At 55.6% G+C, this 14,647-nt stretch overlaps 7 protein-coding genes across 7 annotated transcripts; 5 read left to right on the forward strand and 2 right to left on the reverse strand.

Moving 5' to 3' along the window:
• Positions 1 to 564: 564 nt before the first annotated feature.
• On the reverse strand, positions 565 to 2,452 carry VTJ04DRAFT_2205 (uncharacterized protein; the record flags this gene model as incomplete). The annotated part of the gene is made up of 2 exons (XM_069359969.1): positions 565 to 2,236; positions 2,301 to 2,452. The coding sequence occupies 2 exons, from the start codon at positions 2,450 to 2,452 to the stop codon at positions 565 to 567; spliced, it is 1,824 nt and encodes a 607-aa protein (XP_069220726.1).
• A 3,507-nt stretch (positions 2,453 to 5,959) lies between these two features.
• On the forward strand, positions 5,960 to 6,274 carry VTJ04DRAFT_2206 (uncharacterized protein; the record flags this gene model as incomplete). Its single annotated transcript, XM_069359970.1, has 1 exon — positions 5,960 to 6,274. The coding sequence occupies one exon, from the start codon at positions 5,960 to 5,962 to the stop codon at positions 6,272 to 6,274; it is 315 nt and encodes a 104-aa protein (XP_069220727.1).
• A 59-nt stretch (positions 6,275 to 6,333) lies between these two features.
• VTJ04DRAFT_2207 (uncharacterized protein) lies at positions 6,334 to 7,759 on the forward strand (the record flags this gene model as incomplete). Its single annotated transcript, XM_069359971.1, has 2 exons — positions 6,334 to 6,406; positions 6,468 to 7,759. 2 exons carry the CDS (start codon positions 6,334 to 6,336, stop codon positions 7,757 to 7,759), a joined length of 1,365 nt encoding a protein of 454 aa, XP_069220728.1.
• A 1,613-nt stretch (positions 7,760 to 9,372) lies between these two features.
• Positions 9,373 to 11,024, forward strand: VTJ04DRAFT_2208 (uncharacterized protein; the record flags this gene model as incomplete). Its single annotated transcript, XM_069359972.1, has 4 exons — positions 9,373 to 9,586; positions 9,660 to 9,970; positions 10,045 to 10,332; positions 10,395 to 11,024. 4 exons carry the CDS (start codon positions 9,373 to 9,375, stop codon positions 11,022 to 11,024), a joined length of 1,443 nt encoding a protein of 480 aa, XP_069220729.1.
• A 1,057-nt stretch (positions 11,025 to 12,081) lies between these two features.
• Positions 12,082 to 12,939, forward strand: VTJ04DRAFT_2209 (uncharacterized protein; the record flags this gene model as incomplete). Its single annotated transcript, XM_069359973.1, has 2 exons — positions 12,082 to 12,226; positions 12,290 to 12,939. The coding sequence occupies 2 exons, from the start codon at positions 12,082 to 12,084 to the stop codon at positions 12,937 to 12,939; spliced, it is 795 nt and encodes a 264-aa protein (XP_069220730.1).
• A 33-nt stretch (positions 12,940 to 12,972) lies between these two features.
• Positions 12,973 to 13,263, reverse strand: VTJ04DRAFT_2210 (uncharacterized protein; the record flags this gene model as incomplete). The annotated part of the gene is made up of 2 exons (XM_069359975.1): positions 12,973 to 13,034; positions 13,107 to 13,263. The coding sequence occupies 2 exons, from the start codon at positions 13,261 to 13,263 to the stop codon at positions 12,973 to 12,975; spliced, it is 219 nt and encodes a 72-aa protein (XP_069220731.1).
• Positions 13,264 to 13,347: 84 nt separating this feature from the next.
• Positions 13,348 to 14,641, forward strand: VTJ04DRAFT_2211 (uncharacterized protein; the record flags this gene model as incomplete). The annotated part of the gene is made up of 3 exons (XM_069359976.1): positions 13,348 to 13,588; positions 13,669 to 14,065; positions 14,134 to 14,641. 3 exons carry the CDS (start codon positions 13,348 to 13,350, stop codon positions 14,639 to 14,641), a joined length of 1,146 nt encoding a protein of 381 aa, XP_069220732.1.
• Positions 14,642 to 14,647: the final 6 nt, after the last annotated feature.

Here is a 14,647-nt window from a genome sequence, read left to right on the forward strand (position 1 = left end):
CCAATCACAGATCGCCCGTTTGCAGGAAATCGGCCAACATCATCATGTCACGGGCTACCTGCATCATGCTCGCGGGAATGGACAGCGAAGAACGTGGGGAGGTTCTGCAGGCCGGTCTGGAGATTGACAGAGTGCAATTGAAGCTTACACAATGAACCTCCACTCCACACTCTCGCAACTAAGGGTGGGTTCCCCGCTGATTACATAGGTGTAGTCCAAGCAACGCAAGTATCTTCCATCAGAACCCGGCGGAAGGCCGCACGAAATAGCCCCATCTTGCCCCATGTTGCAGCTGATCGGAACATCAGTTGAGGCATTGACCTGCTCATCCGCCAACACGGCCAATATCAACCCGGAATAGCCATAGTCTGACACTGGCGTGACATACAACTTGAGCCGAGGGTCGCTGACCAGGTCCGGCTGGCCTCCGCTGACTGGAAACACCCATTTGATCCGCTTGAGAGTAGTGAGCAATAGCGCACCATCGTTCGTGTGCCAAGCGTAGTATCGTTGAGTCTCACTGGGGCCCAACGTGACTTGCCAGGACCCCTCGACGACAGCCGTCTAGACGGGAGTCGGCGTGGGGGCGACGGTGGTGGTGGTGGTCGTCGTGCTGGTGGCAAGTTCGGTCTCAGTCTCGAGGGGAACCGTCCACTGCACAATCTGGCAGCCACTGGGAGTCCCCTCGACTGTCGACATGAACACGAACAACGAAGTTCCACAGGCCCGGTACTGCGACCAGCCTTCCCGTGGATCGTCGCAGATAACTCGCCCGTCCTCGTCCGTCTTGCAGATCAGGGGCGTGTTTCCAAGACCAGAACTCGCTTCCTCGTCCGTCATAACGGCAATTTGCACCCTGTCGGCAGTTGTTTTCGCGATTCGCACAGCCCAAAGCTTGCGCTCGGGTTGGTCAACCATGTACACCTGGCCGCCGCCCAGGGGAAATGCCCATTTGGTCTCGGCAGTCTCCGTCAGCCGCCCGGTCAAGAGACCTGCATCCCAGTTGTAGTATGCGGATGGATTTGTCGAGATTTGCAAGTGACCCTGGGTGAGAACCGCAACGGTCGTAGTCGTGGTCGTCGTGGAGGTGATCACCTCGGTCTCGGTGGTGTCAAGCCTGAACTGCATAGGACTGCAACCCTCCGGCGGAGAAAACGCGCCCACAAAGACCATGAATCCGCAGGTAAAATAATGCGACCAGCCCTCCCTAGGGTCGTTGCAGATGAGAGACCCGTCCTCTTGGGGACTACATATCACAGGGAAATCTATGTCTGGGTTCACATCCTCGTCCGTGAACAAGGTGATGAACCCATAGTCGGGTAGAGTAGATTCCTGCATGTCCCGAAGCCACATCTTGCGCCCGGGCTGGTCCACCATGTACGGCTGACCGCCATCCGGAGGCACCACGAATGCAGTTTGCTTGTCCAGCTCCGTCGACTGGCCCCTCTGGTATTCCTCATTAAAGCCCCAGTAGAAGTAGCTGCTATCAGGCCTTACGACTTGCAAATACGCCTGGGTGGGAACCACAACGGTGTTGGTGGTCGTCGTCGTGCTGGTGAGCAGCTGAGTGTTGGTAGCAGTAAACGTGGTTGTCTTAGAGGCTTCGATCTCCCAAGTCGTGCTGGTTTCGGTCACGACGACACCGTCGGTCGACGAGACAACCTCTGTCTCCGTAGCAGTTTCAGTGACGGTGGAGGTGCCCGAAGTGAGCGTGATGGTGACGTAGGCGTCGCTGGCGGCACCAATGCATGAACAAGCGGAAGAGAACTCTTCGCTGTTGGCGCAATTGGTCGCGAAAGGGAGAGCGATGGCAGAGGTGGTCTCTGGGGTGGAAGTGGTCGTCGCTGTCACGCGGGGCACGCAACTGCGGCGCCTCCGGTTCCTGCGCCTCTTCGCGTGGCGGCCGTCGCGTTTCTTCACAGCTGGAAGTTGGGGAGCCGCCGTCACTGTCGCTGTCTCAGTGATCCAGATGGTGGATGTGGAAGCTTGGCGGGCTGTCGTTTGCGCCTCCGTCTCCGTGACCACCACGGTGTCGGTCGAAGTTGAAGGCGTGCCGGCCACTCTATCTGTCTTCGTCTCTGTGACGATAATGGTGTCGGTGATGGTGGTTGCGTCGCTGACAGTGGTGGTCAAGCTCGAGACGGAGGTGTCCCACTGAGTAGTGGTACTAAAGGCTTGGTCGACTGTAGTGGGCAGAAGGGTGCTGGTGATTGTAGACATGACGGTATCCACCGTACTGTGACAGTTAGTGAGGTGATCGGAACATGACACAGCCGTGATCCGGCCACGCAAAGACTTACTACGAAGTAAGGGTCGCAGGAGCCCCAAACGACGAAGTGCATGCGTCATAGTAAACAACTGGGTTCTGGTCAAGCAGACCAGCGACCTGCTCAACGCAGCTGTTGACCAGACATATCGGGCTGATGGCGTTGGCGAGCGCGACGGCCACCATGATGGGCAACGAGCGGACCGTGAGCAAAAACCACGGATGGAATGACGGGCTTCCCAAGAGCAAGGAGCCAAATGTCGTGGGTGCTTCATTTTTAAGGGAGGGCGACTGTGAACCCCATAACCCGGAAGACCCTCTTTGTTAGTGTTCAACATCCATGTATTCACTATTGATTGAATTTTGCGCTCCCGAGGGATGAGCCGGATGGAGTGGATGTTTTTCTCTAATCTAATACCCTGTGGGTTCTTTCAGCCGCAAATCTCCATGGGGTGAAGCACAAGGTCCACTAGGATGGGGTTTGAGCCTCCTGCCCTGACAGAAAAGACACATAATTATCATACTGTTTATCTCCCATGACCCGACAAATTGGCTCCGTTGTCATCATACCCAGCGCCGGCGAGCCGATCGAGCTCTAGGTATAATTACCATTTGGGCGGACCTCCATCTTGAAGGTTTTGTGAGAACCCGGGGGACAGCATCAAGGAAGCTCATGGTCGACTCCCATAACCTCCAGCAGGGAAGAACCAATAGTAAGATTTTAGTATCGTTTCCATTGGCGAGTCAGATCCCATCGTCATGAGCGACCTTAGACCGTTTTCCGCGTCGCGTAAGGCACTGTCAGAGCTGATACAAGTCCAGATTGGATGTAAAAAAGGCCGGGTCCAGGTCCCGTGACATGCTTGACCGTGGAGCCTCGATGGGAAAAGATGGATCTGGACCTCCTGTCATGTTTGCTCATGCACGACAAGGGAAATCATGCACGACACAGGAGAGAAAAGAGACTTTATGAGGTGTCAATCATGAAGTGGAATTGGATGCTGAAGAAAGCCCATGTACTACTCCGTCAAAGGAGCTCTTGAACAGTTGCTCGCTCTCGGAATCGATTTTGGGGCCGGGGCTGCTAAGCTTAGAACTAGTTACCTAATCAGGCAATCACGTGAAGTCAAATGCCGGAACATGGGGGACGGTGGGGTGCATGTTCTTGGCGGGTCAACGTCAACCCTCCCAGCATTGCAGGCATCCGCTGACGCCATCTGGCCATGGAGTGAGGTTTCCCAAATCAACAATTTGAAGCTAAATAAATACGAGCTTTAGCTTCCTCCAGCTTAATTAATTAGCATTCGGGAATGAGAATCACAAGTGTGATGGGAAGATGCACCTCCTTGCATCCAGTCCATTCCATCAACACCAACCTGACATCTGCGCCCAAACGAAGTCGCATCCTCTCTGGTTTCTGGCAGGAATGTCCTATCCTGTTATTCTGGTGCATGACAGTCGACTCTATGAAGTGATGCGCCACGAGGATGGGCAACAGAAACTCGAGTGCCACCACAGATAGAAAGTCATTACAGCCAGGAGATAGGTACTGTAGCTGTCCCTTTTCGAATTGCTCGCCGCTATGTATGTACGTCCCTATATTTCTACCATTATGTGCTGCAGCCATTGACGGGGCTATGCCGTACATGGTATGTAAAGCTGTACCCTCACAGGAGATGTAGTTGAATACAGTCCTGCGCTTGGAATGAGCGGACACTCGAGCTAGTCCTTCACATCCACATTGCCGACGAACTTGGGAGGGTGAAACCAGTCTCCAACAAAAGGCTGGGCACTTGAGACTTTTGCCAGTGAGCGAGGACCAACCGCAGTCATGAACAACAAAAAGATCTGGCCCTCAGGGTCAAGAACCCGACTCAAAGATCTAAAGGTATGGTCTATTCAACCATACTAGACGCGAAAAAAGATGGAGAAGACGGTGGAGCGCTCCCAAGCAGGCGGTACTACTACTATATTATTCCCCGGAATCCTTCACTCCCAGCTGTTTGGTGCGCTGCAGGTGGCCGTTCTGTTTCATGCATACACCAGGTGTCCTGACGAGATCTCATGAAGCGCATCACGCAAGATCATCGATGTCTCAGCCCAACAGCCCAACACCATGGTTGCAGTCAACGCAACTCGGGCCGCAGGGCTGGGAACCCAAAAATCAAAGTGACATCGCGAAGAGGATGACGATGATGTCACCGGGAATGGCCTTGTTCGCCAAATCAACAAGCCCGTTTGGAGAGTTTGAGGTCTCCTTGGCTGTGCGATGTTTGGGTCTGGCCGTGGATGAGGGAGGAAGAGATAGTTTGTAACTAGCTACACTACCTGTGGCGAGGGAGACTATGGTGAGACGATGGCGACGAGTCTACCCGACATCGCGTGTGTCCAACTCGGCTCATTCGTGAGGGCGGAGGCGAGGGAATGCCAATATCAAATTGATAAAGGCCGACCTTGACTGGGACGGGCCGCGAGACACTCGGGAACAAAGAGCTGGGACCTTGGAATTTTGGAGGATAATACTCGAAAGTCCCTTCATTGCGAGTGGCGTTGCCAACTTCCTTCCAACTCGCTTTCGCCATCTTGGAGGAGTTCACGTAGGTCCGGGAGACCATTGACATTAATCAGCAAGACTCCCAAGATTCCCCACGGTGACAGCGCACTCGTTTCTTTTTTTTTTTTCATCATGACAAGAAACGGGAATGAATAGAATACTACCTTGTAGTATGTAACCCCCACGGACCCTCCTATGCAGTCAAGGATGGGATGGGCCGAGGTCCTGTCAAGTCGGATAGGTTCCGTACTACAACCCTTGTTTAATATAGGTGTATTCCGTCCAAGTATCCCAGTCTTCCCGGCTGGGTTATCACATGTGGAGTTCCGGAGAATGACTGAGGCTGGTCCGGATTTACCCAGGTAGGGGACCCGACCTAGCTGGCACCTCTCCCACAACTTCACCACCACATGGGATATACCATCTGGGCCGTCGAGATGCTCGTACGACGGCGAGCAGACTTCCCTTTACAGTACGTCACACCGCCCGCAAAGCTTGCCAGGTTGAAGTAGAGACTCTTTGATGTTTGCATCCAGCTCAGTCGAGTTCGAGGATGTCGGAGATAAGAGCGCCAGACCCGAGCGTTCCAAGGACCCGGGACGCGGTTTTGATTTGCGCGAGGTGGTATGTCGCGAATGCAGCGCGGAGCACACAATCATGTTCGACCAAAAACGATGAAGTTGTCCGTAGCCGAGGATTGCGTGCCCGGTACACGGTAGCCGTGCGGCGAGGTGTGCCAACCAGATGGGCGGGGTGCGCAGCAACCTATGCAGCACGTCATCCTCGAGGTTTGTCAACGCCATCTTGTATCCCGACCAAGCTCTCCAACCAACATGCCTTTACATGTCAACCATGGTAGTCCCAAACCTTGAAGAAAATGCAACCTTCCCCAGGCCGTCACGCTGTGCAAATCAGCGTGGGTGATCGCGCGATAGATAAACCCCAGGCTCGGGTCCGTCAGCGACATGGCGCAACTTCTCGGCAGCTTTGCAACATGCGCACTGCGACAGGGGACAACAACATCACCATTACGATGGATGTGAGTATAAAGATGGTAGGGTTACTTCCGCGGAAATGTGTCGTGTAGCACAATCGAGAGCCAACATTCTGCGTCGACATCCTGCAGGAGCTCTGAGACAATGTCGGACAAGAAGGACAACGCTGTCGTCGACACGACGGCTGTCGACAAGGAGAAGGTTGCCGTCCAGGCCAATTCGACCTCCGGGTCTGGCTCGGCATCCGTCCGGTCGGGCGAGAACAATACCGACGACGAGGGTTATGGCTCGACCCACGACCACATCTTCTCGGACCCAAGCACAGCCGAGTATTGGCGCGGTGTGTACGAGAAGGCCGGCTATGAGAACCGCCACCGTTTTGACCCTACCTTCACATGGACGGCCCAGGAGGAGCGCAAACTCGTGCGCAAGATCGATCTTCGCATCATGCTTTGGTGAGATTCCCTCATTGAGAATCTGCACGAGAACGTCCACTGACAGAGGCCAGGGCCTGGATTATGTTCTGCGCGCTCGACTTGCACCGGAAGAACATCAGCCGTGCCATCTCAGATAACATGCTTGCTGAGCTTGGTGAGTCCTCCCCATATAATCACTACCAGAGGAAGAGCTCCATTCTGACATTGCACACAAGGCATGAACACCAACGACTTCAACTATGGCCAGACCATCTTCCTCGCTTCCTTCCTCTCGGCCGAGCTTCCCAGCGGCCTCATCAGCAAGAAGCTCGGCGCCGATCGCTGGATCCCGTTTATCATGGTTGGCTGGTCCATCACTTCTGGTGCCCAGGCGTTCCTCAAGAACAAGGCTGGCTTCTACGCCATCAAGGCCCTGCTCGGCCTGCTGATGGGCGGCTTCATCCCCGACATTGTGCTTTGGCTCACCTACTTCTACAAGTCCAACGAGCTGCCGACCCGCCTGGCATGGTTCTGGACGGCGCTCAGCACTTGCAACATTGTCGGTTCGTTGCTTGCTGCAGGCATCCTTCAGATGCGCGGCATCAACGGCTGGTCAGGCTGGCAATGGCTGTTCCTGCTCGAGGGTCTCTTTACCCTCATCATCGGCATCTTCTCGTGGGGTCTCATGCCTCCCGGCCCGTGCCAGACTCGCAACTGGTTCCGCGGCAAGGATGGCTGGTTCTCTGAGCGCGAGGAGTACATCATCGTCAACCGCCTGCTGCGCGACGACCCGAGCAAGGGCGACATGAATAACCGTCAGGGTGTCACCCCGAAGCTGTTGTGGAAGACGCTCCAGGACTGGGAGATGTTCCCGCTCTACCTGATCGGCCTGACCACCTACATCCCTCCTTCGCCGCCTGGCACCTATCTGTCCTACATTCTGCGCCGCCTCGGCTTCTCCGTCTTCCACGCCAACCTGCTGGCCATCCCGTCGCAGTTCATGTTCGCCGTCAACCTGCTCATCATCACTTGGATCTCGAAGCGCTTCAAGGAGCGCGCCATCATCTCGTCGTCGTCCAACATCTGGATGCTGCCGTGGCTCGTCGCCCTCGTCGCGCTCCCCGCCGACGCGTCCAACTGGGTCCGCTACGGCCTTCTTACCGGCCTGCTGTCGTACCCCTACTGCCACGCCATCCTGGTCGGGTGGAACGCGCGCAACTCCAACGCGGTGCGCACGCGCGCCGTGTCGGCGGCGCTGTACAACATGACGGTACAGAGCGGCAACATCATCGCCAGCAACATCTACCGCGAGGACGACCAGCCGCTGTACCGCCGCGGAAACAAGATCCTGCTCGCCATCACCGTCTACAACATTGTGCAGTTCTACCTGGTCAAGCTCTTCTACATCTGGCGCAACAAGGTGCGCGAGAGGAAGTGGAACGCCATGACCAAGGAGGAGCAGGAGGACTATGTGCTGAATACCAAGGACGAGGGTCTCAAGCGGTTGGATTTCCGGTTTGCTCATTAAGCTGGAGGAGGAGATACCTTGGATACCCGTGGGGATAGGAAGGTCGGCGTGGTGGATGGTGGTCTTGGATGCATGTTGACTAGCTGATATGATTGGTGATGGTGATGAATTTCATGATACCGATGCCTTGAACCTTGGATCGCTGGCCCAAATTCGGCCCCCTTCGCGTTGACAGGTTGTGATCCATGTATGGGGACGTGAGTTGTAGCTGCGGTGAGGCTAGAACCAAGCGCTATTGGAGCTTGGGCCATTTGGCCAAGATTTGATGCCATCGAGCTAATGGAGGGTTAGGGTAGAGATGATCTTATTCTGTGCTTGGCATCAGGTTCATCTCTGCGAAGATGAACCCGAAGATGAACCCTGATAGACCACGGAGGAGTTGCTTAACTCGGTGAAATGTTTATGCAAGCCGCTATGATATATCACGGACACAAAATACGGCATTCCATCGCGTCTTTTTCTCATCTCGCCATTCTTGACCCTGCCCCTTCATGGATGCACGTGGGTTGGTGGTTGGATGGCCATGCGGACGGACAAAGGTCCGTTCCAGGCTCTTTTCATCATGCTCCAACGCACAACAGCCCCGCTTAGGTTAAAAGGAGGAACTCAGATTCAGCAGCCAGTGGGGATTGCAGAGTTCTGGCATGCTTTTATTCGGCTGCAGCAGTGGTTTTTTGCGCCCAATGAGGCCGGAAATGTTGTAGAGTCCAGAAGACGTGAGATAACCATCCCACGGAATCTCAGAAGAAATGTGCATCCGTTTTCTGGGCCTGTCATGAGCTGGGAACTCAAAAAGGGTCAGATCTAAGATCACGTTCACTTCACAAGCTCCTGACGGCGGACTGGCCCGTTCCACAAAGTCATGCCCCTGTCTGGGGTCCAGCTGTTGTCCAATCCCACGTTCCAATTGCTGGGGGCGACCCCATTTCCCCCTGATCTGGGGGCAAGCGCACCGCGGCAAGGAATCTGGGCTCCGTTCGGGAAGGCGCAAGCCCAAAGAAGACCTGGGGGCGCACCCACCGCCTTTCCAGCTTCTTTTCTTCTTGTGTCCAATTGGCACACCTCCAAGACATCAAGTGGGGCTTGACCCCAAGGAAAGCTCGACAAGTTCAACATTTTGTGTTCCTCCTGGTCTTCGCGGACGCCAAACCGTTGTTCAGGTCGCATTGTTTCGAGCAGCCAGCGCCCGGCCTGTCCGGTTTCCTGACGCTCTCTGGCTTCCATCGAAACCCCGTTTTTCTTCCAAAACTTGGGTTGTGGTCCTCTCGTTCTCTCCACTTATTGACTGGTCCTCAGCTGTTTCTTGACAGCCAGTTGTGGCACTTGAAGCCGCCCCGCCGACTTCACACCAACGAGCCGCGAGCGGAGCACTTACTGCGTTGCATCTCCCCCGATACAAGCGCGAAAGGGTAGTGACACCTTGGCGGCCGTCCAGACTGGGGTCTGGTTGCAGCGGGATACTGCCGTCCGTTGCAGAATCTCTTCGCCCGACGGCTTTCTCCTGTCCCAACTTCCTCTCCAACCCGTCCACCAGTTGATCAAGTCGGTCCCTATTGACTCCTCCGACCCGAGCCATCTCCAAGCTGCCCTCGACGGACCAGGCGACGGCGACCATGAGCTCTTCTCCCGGATCAACATCAAACAATGCCGCTAGAGGTACAGCCAAGGCCGCGGCCCGCGGGGCCCGGAAACCAGAAAAACCACAGCACATGAACGGTCCGCTCTACAAGCAAGCCAACAGCAACGTCGTCCTCGTACGCCGCGTCAAGAGGAAAAACGAGAGCCCAATGAAGCAATTAACGCGGTGGTTCGTCGATAATCAGATCGGTTCGTCTGTCCTCCTTCCGGGGAGCTCTCCGGTTCGGCGCTGCGTGCCAGAACATACGCTGACCTGGACTAGGCTTCTCCTTCAACCTCCTCGCCCTCCTCTTCCTCGCCCACGGCATGCCGCGCGCCAGGGACTACACCTCCAAGTACTTTCACCTCTCGTACTATAACCCCAACACCGGGAATTACGGCATCGGCTGGAACGATGGTCACCTCATACTCTTTTGCGTCGTCCTCCTGACCGGCCTGCGCGCCGCCGCGATGGAGTATATTCTCGCCCCCTTCGCCAAATCGCAGGGCCTCAAGAAGCGCAAGGACATTACCAGGTTCAGCGAGCAGGCCTGGATGTCCATCTATTACGCCGTGTTTTGGCCCCTGGGTCTTGTAAGTCGCCTCCGTCCCGGTTGCAAGTGACTCATGGCGATGGGATGAATAATATCTGATATCTCTATCCACAGTACGTCTACTCAAAGTCTCCGGCGTATATGGATCTCCGCGAGCTCTGGACCGGTTGGCCCAACCGTGAATTGACGGCTCTGATGAAGGGCTACATGCTCGCCCAACTCGGCTTCTGGTTGCAGCAGCTTGTCGTCATTAATATCGAAGAGCGCCGCAAAGACCACTGGCAGATGTTTACCCATCATATCATTACCAGCACCCTCATCTACACCTCATACCGTTATGGCCACACCCGCGTCGGCAACCTCATTTTGGTCCTGATGGACGTATCTGACCTTTTCTTGGGGGTACGTAGTCATTTGTCATATTTTCTTTTCGTCATTCCGGTCCGCCAGCTAACATGAAGCAGACTGCCAAGTGCCTCAAATACCTCGGCTACCACACCATCTGCGACGTCATGTTTGGCATCTTTATGCTCTCGTGGCTTATATCTCGCCACATCCTCTACATGACTGTCTGCTACTCGGTGTGGAAGCACACCCCGGAGATCATGCCGACTGGCTGCTTCCGCGGCATCGGCGACCGGATTGAGGGACCCTTCGAGCCGCCGAGTGATGGCGGTTTCCGCTACCTGCTCGAGCCTCTCTGGGACAACGACGGCATGTTCTGCTACAACAAGACCGTCAAGTGGTCGTTCCTCTCCATGCTGTTGTTCCTGCAGTGCCTGACCATCATGTGGTTCGCGCTCATCGTCCGCGTCGCCATTAAGGTGATCAAGGGAGCGCCTGCGGAGGACGTGCGGAGCGATGACGAGGGCGCCGGGGCCGAGGATGAGGAAGAGGACGTGGTGTACGAGGAGGCTGCTCCCCTCGAGGAGGAAGTGGGCGTGGAGGAGATTGATCTGAAGAACTGGGAACGCAGGTCCGGCGTCCGCAGACAGGTTTCTCCTATTTCGGCCACCACCGCCGTCAGCCTACCGGGTCATAGCGATCGCAAGGAGCTGCTCGGGAGGATTGGGTGCGAGAAGCAGGTCGAGTGAGCTCAAGGATTTTTCTCTTTTTGCTTTTGCATGTTTGAATTGCGCTTTCTTTGGCCGGGGCATGGAGGCTGGTTATAAGGGGGATTGCTCGGGCCTGGGTGGGTTTTAGAGAGGGGCGTCCACAGGTGGCTGGTTCTGCCTAGAGGTGGTACATAACTTATCTCCCTATCTACCCAAGTGCTTAGCAGCTATCTATGGTTTAGATAGCTCTCTCGGAACAAAAAAGAGTTTGGCTCGGGATGGTATAGAAGGATGAAGATTTGGTCTTGAGACACTACATACACTGTGGGCTGCACTGGATTAGAGGTGAAGGAGACTTGATGGTTCTAGTACAAACTTTTAATAATAGATTAGTTGCCGGTGTTGGTTTCTTTTTAATGCACTTGGACGTTCATAGAGGTTTGGTCAACGGAAACTAAAAGATTGGAAGCTGAGGCGGCTGTGACGAGTATCGAGCTGTTCGTCTTGCGAATGTTCTGGTGATTTTGGTCAACCTTCCCTGAGCCACCTCGAAGGTTTCATCACGAGCTCAACTGCCTTGTAATTGACGAAGCACGGGAATCGTTATTAACTACCAGCAGAACGGGGAAATATATGCCGTGGTCCAGATCCTAGATCCGTGCCTCGGCACCTGATCGCGGGAAGTAGTGGGGATCATATAAACAAAATACTACTATGGCACTATAGCCACGTTTTTTCCTCCAATACCGCCCGCCCCAACGTCGGAGGTTTGCATGAAACAAGATGCTTCCCTTCCCCGGATTTGCGGAGACCACGGAGGTCCAACGGCCGCGAGAACAATACTTACCAAACACGGTCCTGGATCCGAACGGCGCGCTTACAAGCTTACAAGAGCCGAGGGGGTATTAACCGCTGGGTTGCGCAATATGGACATAGTCGCGATACGAGTATATATTTCAGGCTTCTCTCTCAGTATGAACGGTGGTTGAGCGTGGGACCTCATCGCCGCGCTGAGCACGCCATTCAATTGCTGGTTCTCCGAATTTTCCGCCTTCTTGATTCAAGACGTCAAGGCTGCTTTTCTGACTTGTCCACAATGCTGTCTCTGTCGACTCTTGCCCTGGCCGGCCTCGCCGTCGTTGGCACACAGGCCACGCCGGTCGAGGTGGCTCGCCGGGCGACCCCTACCGTCTACCTTGCCGGTGACAGCACCATGGCCAGGATGAGCGGCCAGCACCAAGGTGAGTTGTGCTGCCAATGATCCTTACGTCACTATTACAGAGAGAAGCTTACACCTGCACCAGGCTGGGGCGAGTATCTCTCGCGCTACATCACCCTGCCCGTGGTCAACAAGGCCATCTCGGGCCGCTCGGCGCGCAGCTTCACCAACGAGGGCCGCTTCGCCGAGATTGAGCGGCTGCTGCAGCGCGACGACATCGTCATCATCGAGTTCGGCCACAACGACGGCGGCTCGCCCAACAACGCCAACGACAACGGCCGCAGCGCCTGCGGCGGCACCAACTACGAGGTCTGCCGCTCCGGCAAGACGGGTGAGCTCGTCTACACCTTCAACCAGTACATTGAGACGGCGGCAAGGTCCTTCATCAACAAGGGCGCCAAGGTCATCATCTCGTCGCAGACCCCCAACAACCTCTGGGAGGGTGGCACGTATTACGGCGGTGCCCCGCCGCGGTTCGTCCCGTACGCCCAGCTCGCGGCGCAGAGGGTCGGCTATGGCGCGAGCTTTGTGGATCACTTCCAGGCTGTGGCGAACATGTTCAAGAGGTTGGGCAACCAGGCGACGAACGCCCTCTTCCCGGTCGATCATACGCACACGAGCCCGTACGGTGCGGACCTGGTCTGCCAGGCGTTTGTCCAGGCGGTGTGGAGGGACTTTAATGGCACGACGCCGCTGAAGCAGTATGTGAGACAGCCGGTGCCGAATGTGTTTTGAGTGAGGTGAGAGGAAGGCGGTGGTGTAGGTGGTTCAAGGGGTAAAGAGGAGTTGGAGGTTGTAGTCTGGTACTTTGGACATTTCAATGTATATAGCTGAAGTGCGATCATGAGATTATGAGACGATCCCAATGGTTCATCTGAACCTTGATATTTTGGTCAGGGAACAAACGTTCTCTGATGTTGCGGTTACCAGACCCCGGAACCCGGGAACCACTCTCCGGTCCGGATGCAGGACACCGGTCGGAGACGGCTTGCACCGGCTTTCCCTCTCCAATCCGAACACACCCGGAAGCTGTGTCAAACACAGGGCGTGGTTCAACATTGTTTACTTCCGATCTCGGTCCTAGCTAAGAACTTACTTCTAAAAAGTTTACTCAAAGAAATCACAACACACCCAACCTACAGAATGGCGAACCCACTCCCTCGCCGGGTCCTCATCACCGGCCTCAATGGCTACATCGCCGCACACACGGCCGCCGTATTCCTCCGGGCCGGCTACGCTGTGCGCGGCACCGTCCGACGCACTCGCACCCCGAACGTCGACTCGGTGGTCCGGGCGCTGGCGCCGTATCATGACGGCAACCGCCTCGAGGTCGTCGAGGTTCCTGACATAGGCGCAGACGGAGCTTTTGATCGGGCTGTTGAGGGTGGGAATTCCCCAAACAAGATCCAATGAATTGAACAATACAAACACTATTATACGGAAATTGACATGATTCTACCCCAGGAGTCCAAGCCATAGCGCACCTCGCCAGCCCCGTCTCCATGACCGAGACGGACCCAACCCCAATGATGCGCGCCGCCGTCCAAGGCACCACCTCACTCCTAACATCCGCCCTGGCCGAGTCAACCAAACCACTCTCATCCTCCTCCTCATCATCACCCCTCCGATCCGTCGTCTTCATGTCCACCATCAGCGCCATCTTCTCCCCCAACCGTCCTGCCAACCACATCTTCACCGAAGCGGACTGGAACGACGCCGCTGAGGCGGCACTCCAGCGTCTCGGCAAAGACACGCCGGGATACGTGGTCTACCAAGCCAGCAAGACCGCAGCGGAGAGGGCTTTTTGGCGGTTCGCTGAGGAGGAGAGGCCAAGGTTTGGGATGGTGGCGTTGTGTCCTGCGTATGTCCACTCCCCCAAGTTCTCGATTTTGCTCGATATAACATGTGGTGTGTTAACGGAGAAGACAGTCCTGTCCTCGGTCCGCCGTTCTACCTCCCCACCCCTCTCTCCTCTCTCAGCATGCGTGTCCGAGACATCCACAACGTCCTCCTCGGCGGACCCATCCCAGCTTTTGACTCGCCTGTTCGCGGCACGTTTGTTGATGTGAGAGATGTTGCGGAGTTGGTTCTTCGTTCTGTTGAGATGGATCTTTCCCGCTCCTCTCAGGGGAAAGGGCCGGGCGATGACAACGGTGATGGCGGGTTCACTCGAGAGAGGTATCTCCTTGTTGGACAGTCAGGGGTCTCGCCGAAGGCTATGGCTGAAGTGCTTCGAGAGGGGTTCCCTGAGAGGAAAGGGGTCATTCGCACCGCTGGAAAAGCGGGAGAAGCAACAGGGCCGGTTGGGTTGGCCGCGACGTGGAGGTTTGATGCAAGCAAGGCGGGGAGGTTGTTGGGGAGGGAATGGACGGGCTTTAGGGAGAGTGTGATGGATAGTGCGAGGGCGTTCATCACTCATGATGAAGAGTCTGCATAAGTAGGT

The sequence above is a fragment of the Mycothermus thermophilus genome (genome assembly GCF_041956435.1).
Source record: "Mycothermus thermophilus strain CBS 625.91 unplaced genomic scaffold VTJ04scaffold_2, whole genome shotgun sequence".
Classification (NCBI taxonomy): domain Eukaryota; kingdom Fungi; phylum Ascomycota; class Sordariomycetes; order Sordariales; family Chaetomiaceae; genus Mycothermus; species Mycothermus thermophilus.